The sequence below is a fragment of the Betta splendens genome, chromosome 17 (genome assembly GCF_900634795.4).
Source record: "Betta splendens chromosome 17, fBetSpl5.4, whole genome shotgun sequence".
Classification (NCBI taxonomy): domain Eukaryota; kingdom Metazoa; phylum Chordata; class Actinopteri; order Anabantiformes; family Osphronemidae; genus Betta; species Betta splendens.
In genome coordinates this window covers 6,465,795-6,487,197 of record NC_040897.2, presented here as the reverse complement: position 1 = coordinate 6,487,197, position 21,403 = coordinate 6,465,795, and the positions used below count along the sequence as shown (strand labels likewise).

At 48.0% G+C, this 21,403-nt stretch overlaps 3 protein-coding genes across 3 annotated transcripts in view; 2 read left to right on the top strand and 1 right to left on the bottom strand.

Moving 5' to 3' along the window:
• Nucleotides 1–64: 64 nt before the first annotated feature.
• LOC114844828 (transcription factor JunD-like) lies at nucleotides 65–1,995 on the bottom strand. Its single transcript, XM_029132466.2, has one exon. The coding sequence runs from the start codon at nucleotides 1,698–1,700 to the stop codon at nucleotides 768–770; it is 933 nt and encodes a 310-aa protein (XP_028988299.1). The 5' UTR covers nucleotides 1,701–1,995; the 3' UTR covers nucleotides 65–767.
• A 3,614-nt stretch (nucleotides 1,996–5,609) lies between these two features.
• LOC114844823 (regulator of nonsense transcripts 1) lies at nucleotides 5,610–15,981 on the top strand. Its single transcript, XM_029132460.3, has 24 exons — nucleotides 5,610–6,010; nucleotides 6,442–6,578; nucleotides 7,236–7,325; nucleotides 7,560–7,727; nucleotides 7,834–8,014; nucleotides 8,315–8,476; nucleotides 8,629–8,713; nucleotides 8,954–9,052; nucleotides 9,394–9,502; nucleotides 9,676–9,835; nucleotides 9,951–10,069; nucleotides 10,180–10,344; nucleotides 10,826–10,940; nucleotides 11,050–11,193; nucleotides 11,280–11,493; nucleotides 11,685–11,802; nucleotides 12,000–12,156; nucleotides 12,262–12,404; nucleotides 12,488–12,662; nucleotides 12,923–13,004; nucleotides 13,130–13,291; nucleotides 13,371–13,630; nucleotides 13,796–13,918; nucleotides 14,002–15,981. The coding sequence occupies exons 1-23, from the start codon at nucleotides 5,840–5,842 to the stop codon at nucleotides 13,913–13,915; spliced, it is 3,336 nt and encodes a 1,111-aa protein (XP_028988293.1). The 5' UTR covers nucleotides 5,610–5,839; the 3' UTR covers nucleotides 13,916–13,918; nucleotides 14,002–15,981.
• A 198-nt stretch (nucleotides 15,982–16,179) lies between these two features.
• LOC114844827 (homer protein homolog 3-like) overlaps nucleotides 16,180–21,403 on the top strand; it is a 7,118-nt gene continuing 1,894 nt past the window's right edge. The window contains exons 1-8 of the mRNA XM_029132463.3: nucleotides 16,180–16,613; nucleotides 16,748–16,796; nucleotides 18,108–18,264; nucleotides 19,064–19,195; nucleotides 19,272–19,376; nucleotides 19,848–19,856; nucleotides 19,946–20,079; nucleotides 20,544–20,700. Of these exons, the coding sequence (XP_028988296.1) occupies nucleotides 16,774–16,796; nucleotides 18,108–18,264; nucleotides 19,064–19,195; nucleotides 19,272–19,376; nucleotides 19,848–19,856; nucleotides 19,946–20,079; nucleotides 20,544–20,700 (717 nt within the window). The 5' untranslated portion in view covers nucleotides 16,180–16,613; nucleotides 16,748–16,773. The remainder of the gene's footprint in view (nucleotides 16,614–16,747; nucleotides 16,797–18,107; nucleotides 18,265–19,063; nucleotides 19,196–19,271; nucleotides 19,377–19,847; nucleotides 19,857–19,945; nucleotides 20,080–20,543; nucleotides 20,701–21,403) is intronic.

Here is a 21,403-nt window from a genome sequence, read left to right as displayed (position 1 = left end):
TGAAGGAGTAGCAAACCCAGAGCATCTGTCCAGGTGAATAACAAAATAAATATAAAGAACAAACTGTAATAATGTAGTGAATTTAATATATGTCCAAGAGAAGGTCCATTTCAGATGGATACAGTTGATTTCTCAGCACGTACATGTACATTCATGAAGGTTTGGCAACTGTGAAAATATACAACAGCCACCATGATGACAATACAATGGTTACTGTACACAAAAGCAACAAGTCATGCAGTGTTCATGTAGCCAAAAGATGAAAAAAAAGTCCATATGTAAAATAATTGTTCAGTAAATAAAATATATATGAATGTATGCCATTGCTAAGTGCTTGTAAACAAGTAAGGCTTTATATTACACGGTGGATGAGAGCACCTGGTGTCACCCTGGTGTTTGGTTGCACTGTGCTGAGATTGTCCAGCTATCTTACACCACTAGATAGCAAAGTGCTACATGGCTTCCCAAGAACTAGGGCAATGGTAATAATTCTCTCAACACTGTCAGAATGTCTTGGATCCGACGAGGCTGCAGCTCATACCTGCTGCCGGGAACCTGTCATTTCCAGTTGGCTCGCAGCTTTATACACATCAAAGGCTGTTCATTTCTACACAGTGCAAGAGCTTCTCGTGCAGCCTTTGGTCTGAAGACTGTTTACACGGTCCTGGCGTAGTCACTGATTAGGGTTTTGGGTTATAAAAAGGCAAATGTCCCTGGCGGTTCGGGCCTTTATCCTCAGACAAGCATCCGGCCACAGCACCTGTGCTTCAGTACGCCTGGACCTGGTTCGGCAGGAGCTGGCATCCGCTGCTCACGTGGTTCATCACCTTCTGCTTCAGCTGGGCCACCTGTTCCCTGAGGACGCTGGCCGTGGACGCCAGCTCCGTGTTCTGCGTCTTCAGGCTCTTGACCTTGTCCTCCAGCCGCGAGATGCGCTCCAGCTTCCGCTTGCGACACTTGGACGCCGCTATCCGGTTCCGCAGCTTCTTGCGCTCCGCCTTGATGCGCTCCTGGTTGTCCATGTCGATGGGGGACAGCGGGGGGCTGTCCCCGAAGCTCTGCATGTCCGGCACCGTCTGCGGCTCGTCCTTCACGCCGGCGGACTGCAGCCGCGACAGCGCCGCCGCGGCGGCCGCCTGTTGCTGCGCGCCGGCGAGATGCGAGGGCGGCGGTGGGAAGGGGATGGTGTCCGTGGAGTAGTTGATGGTGGTGGCCCCGAGCGGGCTGGCCGCATAGCCGTTCAAAGTAGTGTATACTGGCAGGTCCGAGGCCTGGAGCCCGGCGGAGCCGACGGCGCTGGACGAGCCCAGCAGCTCCAGTCTGTCCACGGACACACAGCCCGCTTCGTTGAGCTGGTTCTGCTTGTGGAGGTCCTCCAGCGCCTTGACGAAGCCCTCCGCGAACTCCTGCTCGTCGCTGGCCGATTTGGGGTAGAGGAACTGGGAAGCGGGGTTGGTGGCGGTGACCAGACCGTTGGACTGGATGATGAGACGCTCCAGGTCCGGAGAAGTTAGTTTCAATAGTCCCAAGTCCGGGGAGTTGAGGAGTCCGTCGGAGTCCCGGAGCGGGTTGGATTTGAGTTCGGCGTTCTGATCGTCCAGGTTCAGATTAATTTCCTTTTTCATCATTGTGCTCTGGGAAAAGATGCTGGGGACCCTCGGATTGTTCACCACGGCGCCTGGGTAGAGGGTTGTTTCCATTCTACACCCTCACATGAGGGAGTGCTGGGCGTTACGCATTAGCGATCGTTGAAGCGACACATCCAGGCATGAGGAAATCAGCTGATCGTTATCGCACGCGATCCCGTTCCCGTGTCCCCTCCGCGCGTACGGCGTCCGCACCGCTGGAGCTGTGGAGCTGGCGGGGCTCGGACGTGTCTCTCCTGCGCGCGGGCGATATTGTCTTTTCCCGATGGCACGACTGCTATGCGCACAGCCAGACCTCGCTCGCTTTCTAGCCCTAAAAATTCCATTATGTCACTCCAGAGCGCGGAGATTGGCCCAAAATGACGTTGGTTTCCGGTTCAATTTGAATAAGGGGCAGAGTCGGTCTTTATCGCCATGGAGACTTTAGGTAAACTGCAAACAGTGCAATGCATTGTGGTTTGATGTCATAGCATGAAAAAGCTCAGGGTCGCCAAACGAGAGCAGAGACTGGGCGGGGACGGTGTAAGAGGCGAAGGCCAAGGAAAGGAAGAACAGGAGAGCAGTCTTTCCTGAAAATCATTCTTGAACGCAGGTTAATGCGGCTTTAACAAAGGGGAATAGAACAGAACGGAGCAGAGCTGTAATCTGTAATGGCTTCAAAGTAAACCAGCCGTAACGTTCAGCCCTCAGGCAACTGTGAACAATATGTGGAGTCCTGAAATGAGGCGTCACGGCTTCCAGAAGTGTTCTGAAAGTGTCTGCGGGGAAACTGAGCACGAACTAGAAAAGGGAAGGAAACAGTGACAGTCGAATGAAGAAACCACGAGTCGTCTGCGACTGAAAGTAGAATGTGAAGAGGTTTCAGGCGCCAGCGTTTCATCGGTGGCTGCTGAAACGCAGACGCGCACACACGAACTGCTCCACAATTATAGATTACAGGGAACGACTAAAGCTGTGTTTTTATTTATCATATCGACCTACAGCGACGTTACATAATGAAGCCATGAACATCCAGCAGATAAAACGCAGCCAGGATGAACCACGCTGTGGTGGAGGCTACAGAGCGTTATTGTTATTCCGCCCATACACAGCAAAGACGTCAGCAGACTGTCTGCATCAGCACCACAAAGCCGAGAGGGCATCATTAGTTTCCATGGCAACACTGACATAGCCAGTGACGCAGGCGAGACAGAAAGGTGAATGGGGTGAGGGAGGAGGGAGGAGGGGGGGAGGCGCCGCCGCCGACTGCGGCGCATGCCGCGTAGGTGATGGTGTGGGCGTTACAGTGCGGTGTGATGTGGTTCGGACGCCAAAGTGAAGAAAAAAACACAACGCTGCGTTGGTTTTGTGACCTCGGAGGAGCCGATGCGAACAAGAGGCTGCCTCTGCGTGAGCCGCTCACCTCGTAATGACAGATCTCCTCCCGCTGCCAGCTCGGAGCCACTCAGGCTGCAGTGTCCAGAAAGTGTTAGTCATTTCTCCGGCCGCGGGGCGTGGGCCGCTCGGTGCGCCGAGGAAAAAGGAAAGCGCCGCGCCTCCGGGCTGATGTGAGATCAGCTCTGCCTTCAGAGCGGCGGCCTGAGGAGAAGGCCCGTCCTGCAAACGCAGGTAATGGAGCGCGTCGGACGCCGAGCACGAAACCGTCCCCACTCACTTGTACAAAGCGTTGTCCTTTGACTTGACCTCTCTCGGGGGATTGAACACGTTCGGCAGCACAGCGCTGCTGGGGAGCCTCCATTCACGTCTAAAGGGCCTTATCAAGGGAGGGGGAGGCTGTTGTTTTCTATCCACTGCTCACTCACAAGACTGTTAATCTATGAATGCAGAGCAGATGTTCGGTTTTCGTTTACAGAACACACGTGGCTTCGATCAGCCGCTATTTCATTAAGAGGCCTGAATTAAAAACATCCGTTTGAATCCCCTCCTCTGCCTTTATATACACACACACACATACACACACACACACACACACACACACACACTGGAGCGAGTCATGCCCACGCAGTAGGTGGCAGTGATGCATCCAGATGTGGTGGCGTGTCGCTTCCTTTCAGGTGACCAGAGGAAGAGAGACACCGTGATACTGGGTCCTTTTTATTAGAAAGCCAGGACAATTGAGGAGAATGGCCAATAAGAAGAAAATAATAATAAATAATAACAGTTGAGAAGTTTGTTTTCTCAAATAAATGGAAATTATTCTCCTTTATGTTACTACGGAGGATTTTCTGCCAGTGAGTAGAAGCTCTGGACTTGATGTGATAAAGGATTTGATGATTGTAATGTTTTGCAGATTTCTTGCCAACAGCTCATGTATTTTTAATGATTCATGCAGAGAGAGAGAAATCACACCATGTCCCTGGTGGCTGTAATTAATGTTTAACTTGATGCAACCTTTAGACTCTGAATTTTTTATCTCTTCGCTCTCAGACAGATAAACGTCCTCGCTTACTTTTGCTTGAGTCGCTGGGCATCATCGACGTAGCTGAAAATTGTTGCAGAGGCATTTTTACAGTCTGCTGTAAACTATATAAAAATATGACCTTTAGTAAATGTGACGCAAATGTCTGCACTTTGTTTCATTTTACTTTTAAAATTGAAACATGCCATTTTAAATACAGTAAATCTAATTTTTTTCCACTGAGTTTGAAGCATCAAAGGTGACGATGGAGTGAGTTCAGAGAATGTGAACTCTCACAGGCTACACTGTATCCAGGCAGTGGACCTTTATGTGTGAGGTGCCTGTTAAGTACAACACAGGCACAGGTATTCACTGAATATCACCCACACCATATGTGAATCTTTCTGTGAATATGAAACGCTCTGTGACTCTGTGATGCTGGCAGGTATTTAGGTAATTTAAGTAGCTGACATAGTGATATGATATGATATTAACTGGCCTGTCACTTTTTTATTACTAATGACTAGTATTGTATTATCTACACCAATAACTGATGTCATGTCTACCTTAAATAACCCAATAACCCTCCAGGTATCTGTGTGACTACACTTACTACATGTATCTGCACCTGGGAATTCCGTACAGCAGCCAGGAGCTGGATCGGGCCCTTCAGGCGATTGTACTGGAGATGCTAAAGCTGCTGCAGCTGGGTTGTGTTGAAGAGACGCACAGACACTGTGAACACAATCACAAGCAACACTGACCTCAGAATGATCACTGAAAACTGTCTCCAAGACCTGGGGATTTATAAATTCAATCAGCCACTATGGACCATTAACACTTAAGGTATCTTCTATTTCAGTTTAGTCATGGTTTAGAGTATGTGACCTACAGTAGGAATGTAACAATGCAGATATATGTAAACTTAGCAATACCACGTTTCAGGCAATACGATGTGCAATCAGTATTTATAGACTGGATTTGTATGTCTTTGTGGACACACACACACACACACACACACACACACACACACACACACACACACACACACACACACACATTATATATAACAGGCAGTGTTGCAAAGGCTGACCTTCTTGATCTGGGCACAATTAAAACATATCCCACATGGTTTGTGTTTTCCTCATTGTCGTTCTCAAATTCAGAAGTCGTTTGCATGAAATATTATTATACAAGCTGCTCACTGCAGCACCAGCATATTTGTATACTAACTTATATTTACCCAAACTCTGCGGCAGTTTAAATATATATACTTTTTATAATTATTATTATTATATTGTTAACTTTAAATGGTGTGTTGAACTGTCACACCGGATTTAAACCCAAAAGGAAAATAAACTAAAATATCAAACACTTTAACACAATTACATTTTAATACTTTAAATAAAGCGAGCTTTATTATCATTGCACATTGAGCATTGTCAAATAATCTAATAATAAAAATAATAGAATTTGATACATTATGCAGACACATTAATTAAGCCGTCCCGTTTCTCTTCACGCGCCTTGTCTCCTTTCCTAACCTGGCCTCTTCCAGGTGACTTCCTGTAGGAGACAAGGGGAAGTGAGGGAGGAAAGGAAACGAGCGGGGGATACGAGAAACGGAAGGGACGCAGCCGCAGTCGAGGCTGTCTGTGTCCATCTCACACCCGCGGTTTTGGGTCTATTTCCCGTCATTTATTCGCCTACGTGAATTTCCCTCCGGAAAAGGCGCAGCGCGCGCGCGAATCCCAGTTCGGCAGCGGCTCCGTGTCGTCGGGAGGAGAGCTCCACCATGAGTGTCGAGGCGTACGGGCCGAGCTCTCAGACTCTCACGTTCCTGGACACAGAGGAGACCGAGCTGCTGGGAGCGGACACCCAGGGCTCCGAGTTCGACTTCACCGATTTCACGCTGCCGAGCCAGACGCAGACGCAGGGGCAGACCCAGAGTCAGCTGGACAGCCAGGTGCGTGCGTGCGTGCGGTCGCTCGCGCGGGCTCCGCGTCAACAAATGCCCTTTACTGTGTTGACAAATGTGCGGGAGCTAGCGTTAGCCGTCTGCCTCCCGTTAGCTCGGTGACGCCTTCGGTCCGTTACCTGTCACTGGCTAGCATGCTTGCTAACCAGCGCGGGGCTAACGGCGAGCATCCCGACACCCGCTAGCGTCACTCAAGCACAACACGACAACAATGTCAGGGAGACGAGCCACAAACGCCCATATTTATATCTGCTAACGCCAACATGTAGCTACTGGACACATGGAGCGTCCGCTGACAACAGTCACACTGGTCGATAGGGAGCTGTCAATCAAACGCCACCTCAGCTTCGTCGTTCAGTTCACCCTGGTTCCACTTGTTTTATTTAATACGTTGTCTCAGTTGTAGTTTGTCTCTCCAGGTGAATGGACCCGACGGAGCGCTGCAGAATGGAGACGATCCTGTGGTGAAAGCCACCCAGCTGCTGGCAGAGTTGAACTTTGAGGAGGATGAGGAGGACACGTACTACACCAAGGACCTTCCGGTGCACGCCTGCAGGTGAACGCGCCAGCATGATGCTAGCAACGCAGAGGAAGCTATAAATGCATGTGGTGCCCTCTTATTTGTTATTGCTACACTCAACCCATGTCTTTAACAGTGAGATACACACACACACGCCTCTCTCTGCAGACAAATGCTAGTGTCAGCAGTGGCTGATCAATATATCTGGTGCATCATGCCAGGCGGTGCTGCCCGTCTCACACTCACAGCTTCTGTGCTATTTACTGTGACTAACAAGCTGGCCGTCTGCCATCGGTTTGGCTTGTCCAAATAAGTCCATCTGAATATGTCAGACTTCTAACGCGGTTGTTTCCTCGTGTCTTTAACCAAGAGACTAGCAACAGCTTGCCTATGAGCTTTAAATCGCTACCTCCTCTCTTCAGCTCTCCCAATTTAAGTTTCCAGCTCTGATCCTGTAGTTCCATGCTTATTAAACATGCATGATTTTATTTCAGCAGCTACTGCCAGTTAAAGCAAAGTAGACAATATATTTGTTTGTATTCCTTGGTGTTGACTGATGTAAGGGGCTTTACTTTTGTGACATGCACATACAGTTTCTGTGGCATTAGAAACCCTCTTGGTCTGCGTTCATTTGAACAGTGCTGTTACCAGTAATATTTATTGTTTTGTTTTTCATTTTGTCTGTTTGTTTAGTTACTGCGGCATTCACGATCCGGCCTGCGTGGTCTACTGCAACACCAGCAAAAAGTGGTTCTGTAATGGCCGTGGAAACACATCGGGCAGGTAAAATACAATACACAAACAGTGGCCAAGACATGATATAACAGACAATGAATTCTGACTTAATAATTGCATTACATAGATTAGGATTGTATCTCCTGATTGAGTTTTATAGATTTCTAGGTTCTACTACTTGATTCTATTAGTGTAAAGATAGTTACCCTTGCTGCATACAGAACTGTGATCATTTGCATTTCCTCCTACTGGCGCATTCATTATCGTTCCCTTTGCTTTCAGCCACATTGTAAACCACCTGGTGAGAGCAAAGTCCAAGGAGGTGACCCTGCATAAGGACGGACCTCTGGGGGAAACTGTTCTGGAGTGCTACAACTGTGGCTGTCGGAACGTGTTCCTGCTGGGCTTCATCCCTGCCAAGGCGGATTCAGTAGTGGTGTTACTATGCAGGTGACAGAGCTTTAATGACTACACACTGTGATCTCCAAGCTGATATAGCGAAATCAAAGGGAGTTGGGGATTTTAGCATTTGTGTTAAACCTTGATTGTAACACAGGCAGCCATGTGCCAGCCAGAGCAGCCTGAAAGACATCAACTGGGACAGCTCCCAGTGGCAGCCTCTCATTCAGGACCGCTGCTTCCTGTCCTGGCTGGTCAAAATCCCCTCGGAGCAGGAGCAGCTGAGGGCCCGTCAGATCACGGCCCAGCAGATCAACAAGCTGGAGGAGCTTTGGAAGGTACCTGCATTGTATATGTACACAATCTAAACTCACATAGCTCTGGCACAAAAACTGGTCCTATACCACTAAATAGCCATTTCGGTATAGCTTGTACATATGGACAGATGTGACATTAAGAGTTACTTGTTTACTGAGCAGTTTCTTGCAGAGCTATCTTTTGTGTCGGTATCAGTTTCACTGCCTGTTTCATACCCTGTTTAAATCAACTTTCTTTTGTTCTCGTTAATATTCTTAGAGTTTCACTTAGTGTTTTTTTGTCCTCACTGCAAAACCTTTATGTTGATGTCCTTCTGGCAGGACAACCCCACTGCAACCTTGGAGGATCTGGAGAAGCCTGGCGTGGATGAGGAGCCCCAACGTGTCCTGCTTCGCTATGAGGATGCCTATCAGTACCAGAACATCTTCGGTCCTCTTGTAAAGCTGGAAGCTGACTATGATAAGAAACTCAAAGAGTCTCAGGTAAACAAAATTAGGAAATTTAAAAAATCTAAATTGTTTTCCCTATATTCTAGCATATTGGCAATGTTTTAAAGTTATCTGCCTTTAAAAATGATTCAATGGCTGTTATTTAGTAAATGATTTCAGCTTTGTTGTTTGTTGCTTGTTAACAGACTCAAGACAACATTACGGTCAGATGGGACTTGGGACTAAATAAAAAAAGAATTGCATATTTTACTCTTCCCAAGACAGATTCAGGTACTTATATGTCATCATTACCATGTCTACAACTGATCTTTATATTATTGTGACCGTCCTGACCCCCAATCTACTACAATCCCATCTTCTAACTACTGGCCTGCTTGGCTTTCAGTGCTCACGGTGTATGATTCAGATTTTTTTAAAATATATCATTGTGGCTTGCTGATGTTGAAAATTAGGTGCTTGTTACGCCATGAATAACCTGTTTTTATTAAAGTTCTCATTGTCATCCTCTAGATATGCGGTTGATGCAGGGGGATGAAATTTGCCTGAGATACAAAGGAGACTTGGCTCCTCCATGGAAAGGCATAGGGCATGTCATTAAAGTCCCCGACAGTATCCTCAAGGTTGTTACGATGAAGATCATTTATGTAACAGGACCTCACACTTCAGTAACCCTTCATTTACTGTAAATGAAATAACATGTCCCACCCATAATTTATGGGTCTTTAGTAACATCTAGTGGCAGCTGTGGAAACTACAACAACATGTGCTAAAGGTTTGGTGAAACTAATCTCGACTGTTATTAAAACTTAGTGTCTTTAAGTATACATTCAAATAAAACTGATACTGCCTTTCACCTTTTAATAAATGAGTAAATAACACTCATCAGCACAACTCTGACAATAACTACAATATATGTGGATGGTTCTTGTCTTCCTTGACCAATTTACCAGACTATGGTGATGAGATTGCCATAGAGTTGAGGAGCAGTGCTGGGGCTCCAGTGGAGATCCCTCATAACTTTCAGGTGGACTTTGTATGGAAGTCTACTTCCTTTGACAGGTAAAACACTTATTTATTATTTAATCCTCAGCATTTTACAGGATAATGATTAACATTCTGCAAATGGTATTCCACACCACTGGCAATAACATTATGTTCTTATTATTGATTAAACGTTCTTTGTCGGGCTTTGGTAAGGACATTGGTTCAGTGTTTTTGTCTTCATTATCCAGAATGCAAAGTGCTCTCAAGACGTTTGCTGTTGATGAGACCTCCGTGTCTGGCTACATTTACCACAAACTGCTAGGACACGAGGTCGAGGACGTGGTCATCAAGTGCCAACTGCCCAAACGCTTCACTGCTCAGGGCCTACCCGATCTGAACCACTCTCAGGTCAGTTACCAGGAAAAACTCTTAAAATGTCTTCATGGCAGGTGTCACGGAAGTGCACTCATGGTGAGCTTTACATGTACATTATGAGCTTCACATCGACTTGTTGCTATTACAGGTGTATGCAGTTAAGACGGTGCTGCAGCGTCCGCTCAGTCTGATCCAGGGTCCTCCTGGCACAGGAAAGACAGTGACCTCTGCTACAATTGTCTACCACCTGGCTAGACAGGGCAATGGGTAAGACATGCAAATGTTTTTACGCTGACATGTATTTATATTTGTTTTACTCACTACAGGTTTTCATGACAAAAGTCTTGGCTGTGTGTTCTGTAACGTTTGTCCCTCAGACCGGTGCTGGTATGTGCTCCCAGTAACATTGCGGTCGACCAGCTAACAGAAAAGATCCACCAGACTGGACTTAAGGTGGTCAGGCTGTGTGCCAAGAGCAGGGAGGCCATTGACTCGCCTGTTTCTTTTTTGGCTCTGCACAACCAGACCCGTAACATGGACAGGTAAAGCTGGTTAATGATCAGTTTAGAGTAATCAAAATAATAGCAACAACAGTTGTGTACAAAATAACAAAAATGATTAACAATAATTAACAAATGGAGACAGTAACATTGACTTAAGTTTAGGTTACTAACTTTCTGTAATGAATAATATGCAGTAAAAGAAAACAAAATGCAGATTCTATAAATGACTGGCATCTGTCTTAATAATAATAAAATTAATAATAAGTAGCTGTATTACAAGTCACTTCATATTGACTTGTAATACAGCTGAACCTGAATGACCCATATGTCTACTGTAACTAAAGGGGTGTGTAGCTTTCTAACTGAACTCCTCAGATTTATAAATAAATGTTTAATTTTAATATTGCTCCATGCATTCTCATCACACCACAATATTGGACCTTTAAGCCGTTTAACCTGTCAGAGATAAAGGTCATTGCTGTCAAGCGCCACACAGATTTTTCCTGTCTCGTATCGGCAGCATGCCGGAGCTCCAAAAGCTCCAGCAGTTGAAGGATGAGACCGGAGAGCTGTCCTCCTCCGACGAAAAACGCTACCGGGCTCTGAGGCGCACAGCTGAGAGGGAGCTGCTTATGGTGCGTCTCGTAGGCAATGTTCTACTCTTATTTAGGGTTAGGGTTAGATGGTTATTGTCTAGTTTGCATCCATCCCTGAGTGTCACATTGTTTCCTGGGTCTTTTCCAGAATGCTGACGTGATTTGCTGCACTTGTGTTGGAGCAGGGGATCCTCGTCTGGCTAAGATGCAGTTCCGCTCAATTCTGATTGATGAAAGCACTCAGGCCACTGAACCAGAGTGTATGGTGCCGGTTGTTCTAGGGGCCAAGCAGGTTGGAGCCTATAATATTACAGACTGTCACTAGTCTGTCTTTTCTTACTTTTAGGATACTAAACAATTAACCCTTTTTCCACACAGTTGATTCTGGTGGGTGATCATTGCCAGCTGGGTCCTGTGGTGATGTGTAAAAAGGCTGCTAAAGCAGGCCTGTCGCAGTCTCTGTTTGAGCGTCTGGTTGTTTTGGGGATACGGCCGATCCGCCTGCAGGTCCAGTACCGAATGCACCCAGCCCTCAGCGCCTTCCCCTCCAACATCTTCTACGAAGGCTCTCTGCAGAATGGAGTTACTGCTGGTAAGAGAATAAGAGGAGGAAAAACTGATTCCACGTCAGACTACTTGCCTGTTTTTTCTGTTCCGTTCCCGGTTTCCTTCAAATACAGTGCTGGCTGTATTTATATGATTTATGCTGTCAAGCTTACGTGTGTGAAATACGTACTAATTGGTTTGTACAACTGTGGTTCATCAACCTTTGTCTTTCTACAGGCGACCGTGTGAAGAAAGGCTTTGACTTCCAGTGGCCGCAGCCTGACAAGCCAATGTTCTTTTATGTCACGCAAGGCCAAGAAGAAATCGCCAGCTCTGGAACATCCTATCTCAACAGGTTTTAGCTTGACGTCATATGTTCATTCATGGAACAGGCCACGAAATGGCTAATGTTCCCTCCAGCCTTGGTTCAGCAACTATTCAAGTAATGATGATTTTGTGTAAATGACATGTAGCCACCATACACCTCAAGAAAGGTCACAACACTTTTTCTGTATTCTAAGTAATCATGTAATGACCAAATTGTTTCTTCAGGACCGAAGCAGCTAATGTTGAAAAGATCACCACAAGGTTGCTGAAGGCTGGAGCAAAGCCTGACCAGATTGGCATCATTACTCCCTATGAGGGTCAGAGGTCCTACCTGGTCCAGTACATGCAGTTCAGTGGCTCCTTACATACCAAACTCTACCAGGTAAAGGGACATTTACATTTAGAGTTTGTACTGAACATATCAAGATGGTGGTGACATTTCCTACAGTTACACTCAATATCAGTATTTCCTACTTCTCATTTACAGGAGGTGGAGATAGCCAGTGTGGATGCATTTCAGGGCAGAGAGAAAGATTTCATCATACTGTCCTGTGTGAGAGCCAATGAGCACCAAGGCATTGGCTTCCTCAACGACCCCAGGCGTCTGAATGTTGCACTTACGAGGGCCAGGTAAAACCTATTAACTTCTATCTTTGCTTATGATACCTTTTTAAGCAACTCACCGATGATTTTGTCCCACTGTCATCACGTAGATATGGTGTGATCATTGTGGGGAATCCCAAGGCCTTGTCCAAGCAGCCCCTGTGGAACCACCTGCTGAACTACTACAAGGAGCAGAAGGTCCTGGTGGAAGGCCCCCTCAACAACCTGAGGGAGAGCCTCATGCAGTTCAGCAAGCCGCGCAAGCTGGTCAACACCATCAACCCTGTGAGTTCAGTTAGCGTGTCGGTGTCGAAAACACGGCACATGTAGAAAGCTGACTTTAGGGTTTCTTAACTGGGTCATAAGGGATTTGTTTTCTGCTGGGGCATGTGAAGGATGTAGGCTCTAATTTAGATTTTGCCAGTGCATCTAGACTGAGACGTTTAGGGAGAACAGTGTAATAAATCAATGTACAAGTAGGAGATAATGAGCTGTAGCATAAAACAGAACTTGACAATGAGGTAGTTTGCTCTTGTATTTCACAGGGCGGGCGATTCATGAGCACGGCGATGTATGACGCCAGGGAGGCCCTCATTCCTGGATCTGTTTATGATTGCAGTAGCAATGGTGATTATTAATTTAATAATGTTAGACCATGTTTCCCACATGGACATAAGCTGTATCTGCTTTTCAAATGTCACATGCAATAGACAGTTTAAACCAAAGTCTAATTAACTTTACTTTTGCTGCAGGGCGTTCATCCAACATGTACTTCCAGACCCATGACCAGATCGGTATGATTGGCACAGGCCCCAGTCCCTTGACTTCTATGAACATCCCCATCCCGTTTAACCTTGTGATGCCACCCATACCTCCTTCTGGGTACATGGGACAGGTGAATGGGCCCAGTACAGGTGAGAAGCATGTCATGTAAAGAAGACTTTTTTTTTTTATCTTGCCAAAAATGTGACCTCCGGATCAACTGTTTTCCAGGTCGTGGAGGAGGTACGAAGGGCAAGGCCGGAGGCGGAGGAGGCAGCGGGACCCGAGGTGGTCGTCAAAGAAACCGCGGCAACACGGGCAACCATGGTGGAGCGGACCGTGGGCATGGAGGACACATGAGCGGCAGCCAGGCCAGCCAGGACCTCGTCTCCCAGCCGTTCTCTCAGGGGCCTCTGACACAGGGCTACATCAATATGAGCCAGCCGTCACAGATGAGTCAGCCTGGGCTCTCTCAGCCTGAGCTCTCCCAGGTGCTTATTTATTTAAATTACATATTTACCATATTTGAATTCTGAGCTATTTGCACAGACATCCTAATGTTTTTTGTGGTAAATACATAGTATTCTTTAAAGCCTGTCCCTAAAAGCAAAATAATAATTACTGACTGGTCTTTTGTGATTTTTGGCTTATTACAGGACAGTTACCTTGGAGATGAGTTCAAGTCTCAGATTGATGTGGCTTTGTCCCAGGACTCCACCTACCAAGGGGAGCGGGCTTACCAACATGGTGGTGTGACTGGACTGTCCCAGTACTAGACTGTAAGAAACTGCTGTAACTGATCTTACAATTATAAAAATAATCACAATGTTTTGTTTGACTACATTTCATCTTTGTGCTACAGGTTGATGACAAGGAGCTAGGCCAGTGTGAAGCTTAGTTCATCGGTATTTTAATCTGGGTAATAACAAATAAGAACAAACAAGAGTACCCGTTTTCCACTGCTACAACCGAAGCACCACTGTGTGAAAGTAACAGGAGAGAGACCGTGAGAAACCAACCAATCACAAGAGTGAGAGCTGGGAGTAGGGCTGGACAGGAAGCGAGCAAGAGGAGAAAGGGGCGGAAGGAACCGTGGAGGCGAGACCGCAGCGCTGCTCACGTGACGACGTGGCGAAGAAGAAGAAGAAGGCAGGTTATCGCCGGAGCAGCTGAGTTGGAGACACAAGACCTTCAACAGGTCAGGAGAGAGGGTGGAAGAGAGCGGAGGGGCTGTGATCTAGTCCCTCGTGTGGCCCTGAACCCTCGGACCTCCAGACAGTGTGGTTGTGAATCTTGCTCCAAAAGTTGAGACGGACGAAGAAGAGGCTCCTCACAAGTCCTGCAAGCGAACGCAGCGGGACGTCTCCTGTGACTGAGAGGGACAGAGGAAACAAGTGGACACAACTCGCAAAGCAGTTGACGTGGCGACTTTTATTTTCTTAAACTCTTAGCTCAAATCAAGGCCGTGCATTCGATCACATCTACGCATCCTGAAGACAGAGTGTGGCTATATGAGTGAACGCAGAAGTGCTTGTGGTGTAGTGCCTCTGAGTTGAAATGTTGAGTGTGGATCACAACGCCTCAGATAATTGACTTTTGTTTCTCAACTTTGAGTTGGAGAGTTCTCTTCAAGAAGATGCTGTTTGCATTGAGTGACGTGAGCTAGCGTAGTTGGCTGTCTTTCTTAGACCAAGCTGGTCTAGAGGGGTCGGATTATTTACATATGTAAGCCTGGCAGCAAAACATCTGTGTCTCCAGATCGTAGGAGGACGGCTGCACAGGAGGAGAGCAGAAGGGTGACGTTAAACCTCACTGAGCAGTTCAGAACTGCAGGAACCTGTCCATCTGCTGACACTGAGGCTAGCAGCTAATAACCACATACAGTTGAATGCATTAAAGAAGTCAGAACACGAGAGCAGTGCTCTCCAAGGAGCCTTCTCCTCACACGTCAGCCACATAATGAGCTCATTTGTCTACATTATAAGTGTGATTATCAGTGAGAGGTCACTTATGAGCGTGAGTTTGAAAGCTTCTGAGGTCCAGTGGGACAAGAAATAAGCTGATATCACAACGATATTTAAGAGTGTGTAAGTTATGCTGTATGGGGTTCATATAATACAGCAGGAACATGACCTAACATCCAAACATCATGGAGCAGGTGTTTTCATGAAGGTAGCGCTCGAGTCCAGAGGAGGTTGTTTCCTTTCTCTGGGGCTTCTATAGAAAGGCATGAACCGATCATGGTGTGTCGTGTGAAGCCCAAACCTCTGTAACTTAACCGTCCTTGTGTGTGTTTGTGTTTGTTTTCTTTGCACTTTGTTTCTCTGATTTGCTTCCATTGTGTGTTTTAACTTAAAACTGAATAGTCACTTAGTTCTGATTCTTGGTACATCGCTGTTTACGGTTCATCAGTTTTAGAGAAGAGCTGGAGCTAAATCAGATTTTCTTTTGCAAAACATTTATTTATTAAGCTTTGTATTTATTTATTTATTTATGTATTTATTTTGTCTTGATTACCGTGGCAACTACCATTGTAAAACCATTGTTGCATGTGGACGGTAGGGCATCACGTGACTCTTTATACCCAGTACCTCAGTCTGTTATAGCCTAACTATCCGCAGCTAGATGTTCCTAACCAGCCACAGGTAGTCGGAGTAAAATGTCACCTACCTGTTACTGACCTTATACTACAGGAAATATCATTTTGCATGTGACGTGACTTTGTGTTGGACGTTTTGCTCTGTTTGGTTTTGTTTAACTTACTGCTGTTTAGTGTTGGCTGCACATGTAATTCTATATTTATTGATGGTCGTAGGTAATAAAATAATGTTCCTCCCATAAGGTTTGTTTCATCAGCTGTTTTATTTTTAAGCTTTATTAAACCTACAGACTGCTGGAGAACCCTGGAAGCAGTTAAAAGCTGTCTGAGGCTATAACACATTTTCCATGTACCAGGCCTAAATGGGCTGTAGTATAACTGAGGTGTTTTTAGGTCATAACTTCTCCTCTGGGACTCGAACCTACGCGCAGGATCGAGCTTCCAGATCGCACACGCGCGTCTCAGCGGCTGCGTCGACGCTTCGCAGCTGTACCTTCCGCTCGGAGCCTTTCGGAGCCAGCGGCTGCTCGACTGTCACGCGCCGGACCCAGTGCTGGGCAGACGGGTCCGAGCAGCAGCACGGCGCCGGGAGACGCACGACACCTCCCGGCTCGCGGTGGACTCGTTCGGGACCGGGGTCCGCTCCTCCGCCGCCTCCGGGCTGCGAGCGTCCGCGCTCCTCAGACGCGATCGCCGCCGCGACCGACGCCGCGTGACCGGGGGACGGGTCGACGCCGACGGGAGCCGGGCGGCGAAGCGTCCGCCCCTGGAGACGCTGCTGGTGCCGCGAAGGGAAGGGAAGACTTTAGTGGGACAGCGGCACCGGCGCGGAATTATTGTTAGATAACAGCCTCGTGGGTTCACACCGAAATGGGGTAAGTGTGGCTGCTTTGCGGCACCTGCGGGAAACGAAAGCGACTAAGTTTGTTGTAGAAGTGCTGCGAGCGAAAGAATCTCAAAAGCGGGTCCCGTGGATGCTCTGCTTCAGCGTTTTCTGTGCTTTTTGCAGAAAAGAAACCTCCGTCGCCTTTTAAGATGTTTCCTCACCACAGAGAGAGGTAAGCACCGTTACGTGACGCGTTCACTGACCTTGGGCTGCCGCTACTCGCGCTGGACACAACCTATAAGTGACCGGTTTTACAAATGCGCGGCGTGGAACATCTGTCCTAATTAACTGTGCTCCGCAGCACATCTGGAGCAGTGGCGTGGTTTCTTTTCCCGTCCTGCGCCAACGTCTGATGTATCAAGTTTCTGTACAGTTTTTTTTGCGCTCCACAGTTTGTAGATTATTTAATACATAAGTCTTTGCTCGTGATGCCGTTATTGAAGATGCGGGTAAAAAAGGCGCTGCGGTCATTTAGAGGCGTCATAGCTGCCGGTGTGAACTTCCTCAACGCTCCAGATACTGCAGCGTTAAAAGGAATGAGAGTATCAGTAAAGTCTAACTGCACTAAATGAGTTCTTCTCATGTCTCGCCTTTGTTTTTAGAGGTCTGGATGAGCTCAGAGGGTAGAACAAGCGCAGCAGATAGCAGATGCTGTGGATTGTGGCAGGAATTAGTGTGGTTGTTCATTGTGCGGTGCAGTGACCTCTGTCCAATCACTGTGGGCTTTGTTGTGATTAGAGGCCCCTCGTACGCTCAGCAGGTCACATCCATCTGCTGAGGATGAAGATCGAGCAACTGATGAGATTTAGACGCGGCGTCTGGTGTCCGGTTCACAGAACGCACGCACACACACACACACACACACACACACACACACTGGATTTGTGTCACTAATGGGGTCAGATACTGTATAAATGTATGGCTGGCCTTCAACACGTAGTTTGCAGCATCACTTCCAGTAAAGATGCTGCAAACTGTGGTGACGTTCCTCTGGTAGAACAAGGCAGTTGTGGAGGTTTGTTGAGGTCAACGCTGTAGTAACTCTAGATACAGTTGCAGTATTTCTACATTCTGTGCATTTGTGATAAACAGCGCTGACTGGACTCCATCGGGGGAGCGACAGGAACCGTAGACTCTTACTGTGGTTGTTCGGACACATGAAGGCGGTCCGGCCCCTGCAACACCATTGCTTTGATGTATTTGCCTCGTATCCAGGATACGTCTCTGTGGGCGCTGCCAGGAGCGGAGCAGAGGGTGGAGGGCGACCGGCTCGGGAGATGCTTGAAAGCATTTTAGTCAACACCGTTCTCCAGAGACTCGGCCCAGTATGGCTGGGAAAACAGTAACAGCGAGCCAGAGGAGATCAAGGGAGGATCATAACCAAAGTGACTGCAGACAGTGATGTTGTTAATAGTCCTTTAGTCTCTGGGGAGGTTTGTGTTGTTCCTGTGTGTTGTGTCCCCCTCACTGTTTCGGTCTCCAGGGAGCAGCCCATCTTCAGCGCCCGGGCCCACGTTTTCCAGATCGACCCAGCCACCAAGAGGAACTGGATCCCAGCCAGCAAGCATGCCGTCACCGTGTCCTTCTTCTACGACGCCAACCGGAGCGTGTACCGCATCATCAGCGTGGGCGGGACCAAGGTGGGAAATTACAATTGGAATGATGGAAGAGAAAAAAAAGCCTGTGTATCTCAAATAAATAGCGGAGCAAGTTCATTGGAAGAATATTATACAACAAATCAAACCACAACATTAGCAGCGAGAGGGACTGGCTTTGGACGTGGGAGAGGACACGTCTCTGGGAACGTGGGGCCGAGGGGGGGAGGTGTGTGTGTGTGTGTGTGTGTGTGTGTGTGTGTGTGTGTGTGTGTGTGTGTGTGTGTGTGTGTGTGTGTGTGGTGGGGGGTCGATCTGATCTCTTCTTAGCACCTCTACTCTGACCCACATTTGGACCTACCACAGGCGCTCGCTGAGCAGCTCGATCCTGCCACGACTGGTGTCTGGCTGCCGCGTAATCCGCGCCGCCGCCACCGTCCAACACGTCATGTCAAAGGAGTCGCGTGTGACGCTGACGTAGTCGCGCGTCGGAGCTGCGGGAAGGAGCTTCCTCCCAAGCTGCCGCTGCCCCGCAGAGCCGGGCTTTTAAACCGGTCCCGTTATTGTAGAGCCGAAGTTGACGTAGAACGGGTTATAAATAGACGTGCTGTAATGTCTGTTTGTCTGCTGAGGGGAAGAGGTGGCTTCACATTCTCATATACAGAATAAACAGTATTTACATTATGTGCCCAAAATCTAAATAACTGAAATATTTATATTTTGACCCTTTACCTCTGCTTTTGTCGATTAGTGTGTCTGTTTCTGAACTACAGTTCCCATAATCCTCTGTGTTGTTCTTGCGACTCAACATGACGAGATCTTCGCTTTCGTCCGCTTTTTGCAGGCAATTATCAATTGCACAGTTACACCCAGCATGACGTTCACCAAAACCTCCCAGAAGTTCGGTCAGTGGGCCGACAGCCGGGCCAACACCGTCTACGGCCTGGGATTCGCTACGGAGCAGCAGCTGCATCAGGTAAAATCAGGTGAACTTCGCGTTCGCGCCGGTCAAAAAGGGGACGAAGCGCTGAACGTTGTGCTCTTCTGAAAAGTTCTCCGAGAAGTTCAAGGAGGTGAAGGATGCGGCTCGTCTGGCGCGGGAGAAGTCTCAGGACAAGGACCTGGCCAACACCGCCCTGACCATCGCTGCTCCTCAGGTGAGCTCCCGCAGGAACCAGCGCCATGGAAAACCTCGCACCTCCTGAGAGCGAGGAGGCCGATAAGGAGGCTCGGCCGCTGGAGGGAAGCTCTGCGTGCAGCTTCGTGCAGTGACGGGGAGAGAAAGACGAGCTGGGTCACTTCTCTCCGAAGGGAAGCGAGCAAAACTAGGACGACGGTAAAATTATCCCGTGCTCCGTCCTCTAGTGGGCTCAGGCCTGTCCTGATCGATAGAGAGCAATCGCCCGTCAGTTACATCTGCTTAGTCATAGGAATCCATCCGTTTCCTATCAGCCGTGGGGCTGAACGGATTCCACTCGATTTAATGAGATCCCGGCTCCAAGAAAGTGTCAAATAATCTGAGCAGGTCACTAAATGGGTCGTGACCGTGACGTGTTTAAAAGCCCCTGATGCACCTGTTTCTTTGTGTTTCTGTTTCCATCTCGTCCGCGGTGGATTTTCTCCTGCAGTTCTCGCAGGTGAGTCCCGGCGTTTCCTCCTCTTCATTCGGCCTTCGCCGCGCTCTTCTGCTTGCGTTAGCGAGGCCATTTACTCATGCGTTCCCCAGGACCTCTCGGACGAACTCCAGTCGCCGCCGGTGATGTGCGTGAACGGGCCGGAGGACAAGCTGTTCCGCAGCCAGAGCGCCGACATCACGCTGTCCTCGGAGAAGGAGCGCATCAAGAAGATGCTGTCCGAAGGGTAACGGATCCGCCAAACTTGTTGTTGTATCAGCCTCTGCGGTGATTGGACGTGATTAGTTGTTCTTGTGTTCCCCGTAGCGTCCGCTGTTGTGTTAATCAGGCTTTGATTTGTCGAGCTGTCTAAGGAAGTGGCCACTGTGGAGGTGTTGACTCATGCGTTTTATCAAACGGGGCTCGTAAACATCCTTTCAGGCCTTTGAGCCTCCCACCGTGTTTAATATCCTACGGTCCATTTGCGCTCACACAAAGCTGTTTCTGTTGCCATGGTGACGCTTTTACAGATGTAGAGAGGCTTTTGCGGAGCTGTTCTCCAGACTGTACGGCGTGTTTTACTCGGCACTAAAGTATGTTTGGAAAAGGTCACCTGCGGCAGCTGATGCCGTTGGTCCGGTTCTGGCAGCGCGATCGGCCCAAAGCTGGTAACGCTTCGGGCCGGCGTCTCATGCGGCTCGTGTCGCTCAGGTCCATCTGTGAGATGAACCTGGAGTCGGAGCTCTTCACCCTGCAGGACAGCAACTCCAAGCTGGTGGCGGCGCTGCACGAGGCCAACGCCAACGTGGAGCAGTGGAAGAAGCAGCTGGCAGCGTATCAGGAGGAGACGGAGCGGCTGCGAGACCAGGTGAGCGCCAGCAGCTACACGGAAGACATCATCACATGTGCACGTCCAAACCTCAGAATTAACTAGTTTTAATGTTGGATGCTAATGTTAGTGTGAGTTCGTGAGTCGAGCTCCAGGCCGGTAGTTGCCCACTTTATTCAACCTCTTTTACTCCTTTGGACTTTGCCTCCCTGTTCATTCTGCAGTGAGTTGTGGAGCAACTGCTGCAGGGTTGAATCGGCGTTAACTGCAGATGAGGCGCTGCTGCTCGTTCTCCGTAAAGCTCTAATCGAGGTTGATATTCTGATCCCCCGGAGGCTTTTACACTTGAATTACCTCTTGTGTTCCCGTGGACACGCGTAGACGCCCAGTCGTCGATAAAAGGTGTTTTCATGTTTCCCGGAAGTCGATATCCCGTTCATTAAAGTGCAGCCTTACAGAACCGATTGCTACTCGTTTCTGACCGAATGAATCCAGACGAGTGTGAAGCCGGGCTCCTTTAGAACAGTTTCTTGTTCCCTCTAAGGAAGGGAACCAGGTGGCTGAAAATGGTTCAAGTCTCCTGGGGGCATGTGAAAGGGAGAGAGGTTTGTAGGGCAGCAGTATCCTACTTACAATGGCCCAGTTAGGAGGAAAAGAGAAATCACCAGAAGGAGCCAGCATCTGCTCTTTCTCTGCTACTTCATATTTACTTAATATTCTCCCATTAAAGATCAACAGATAA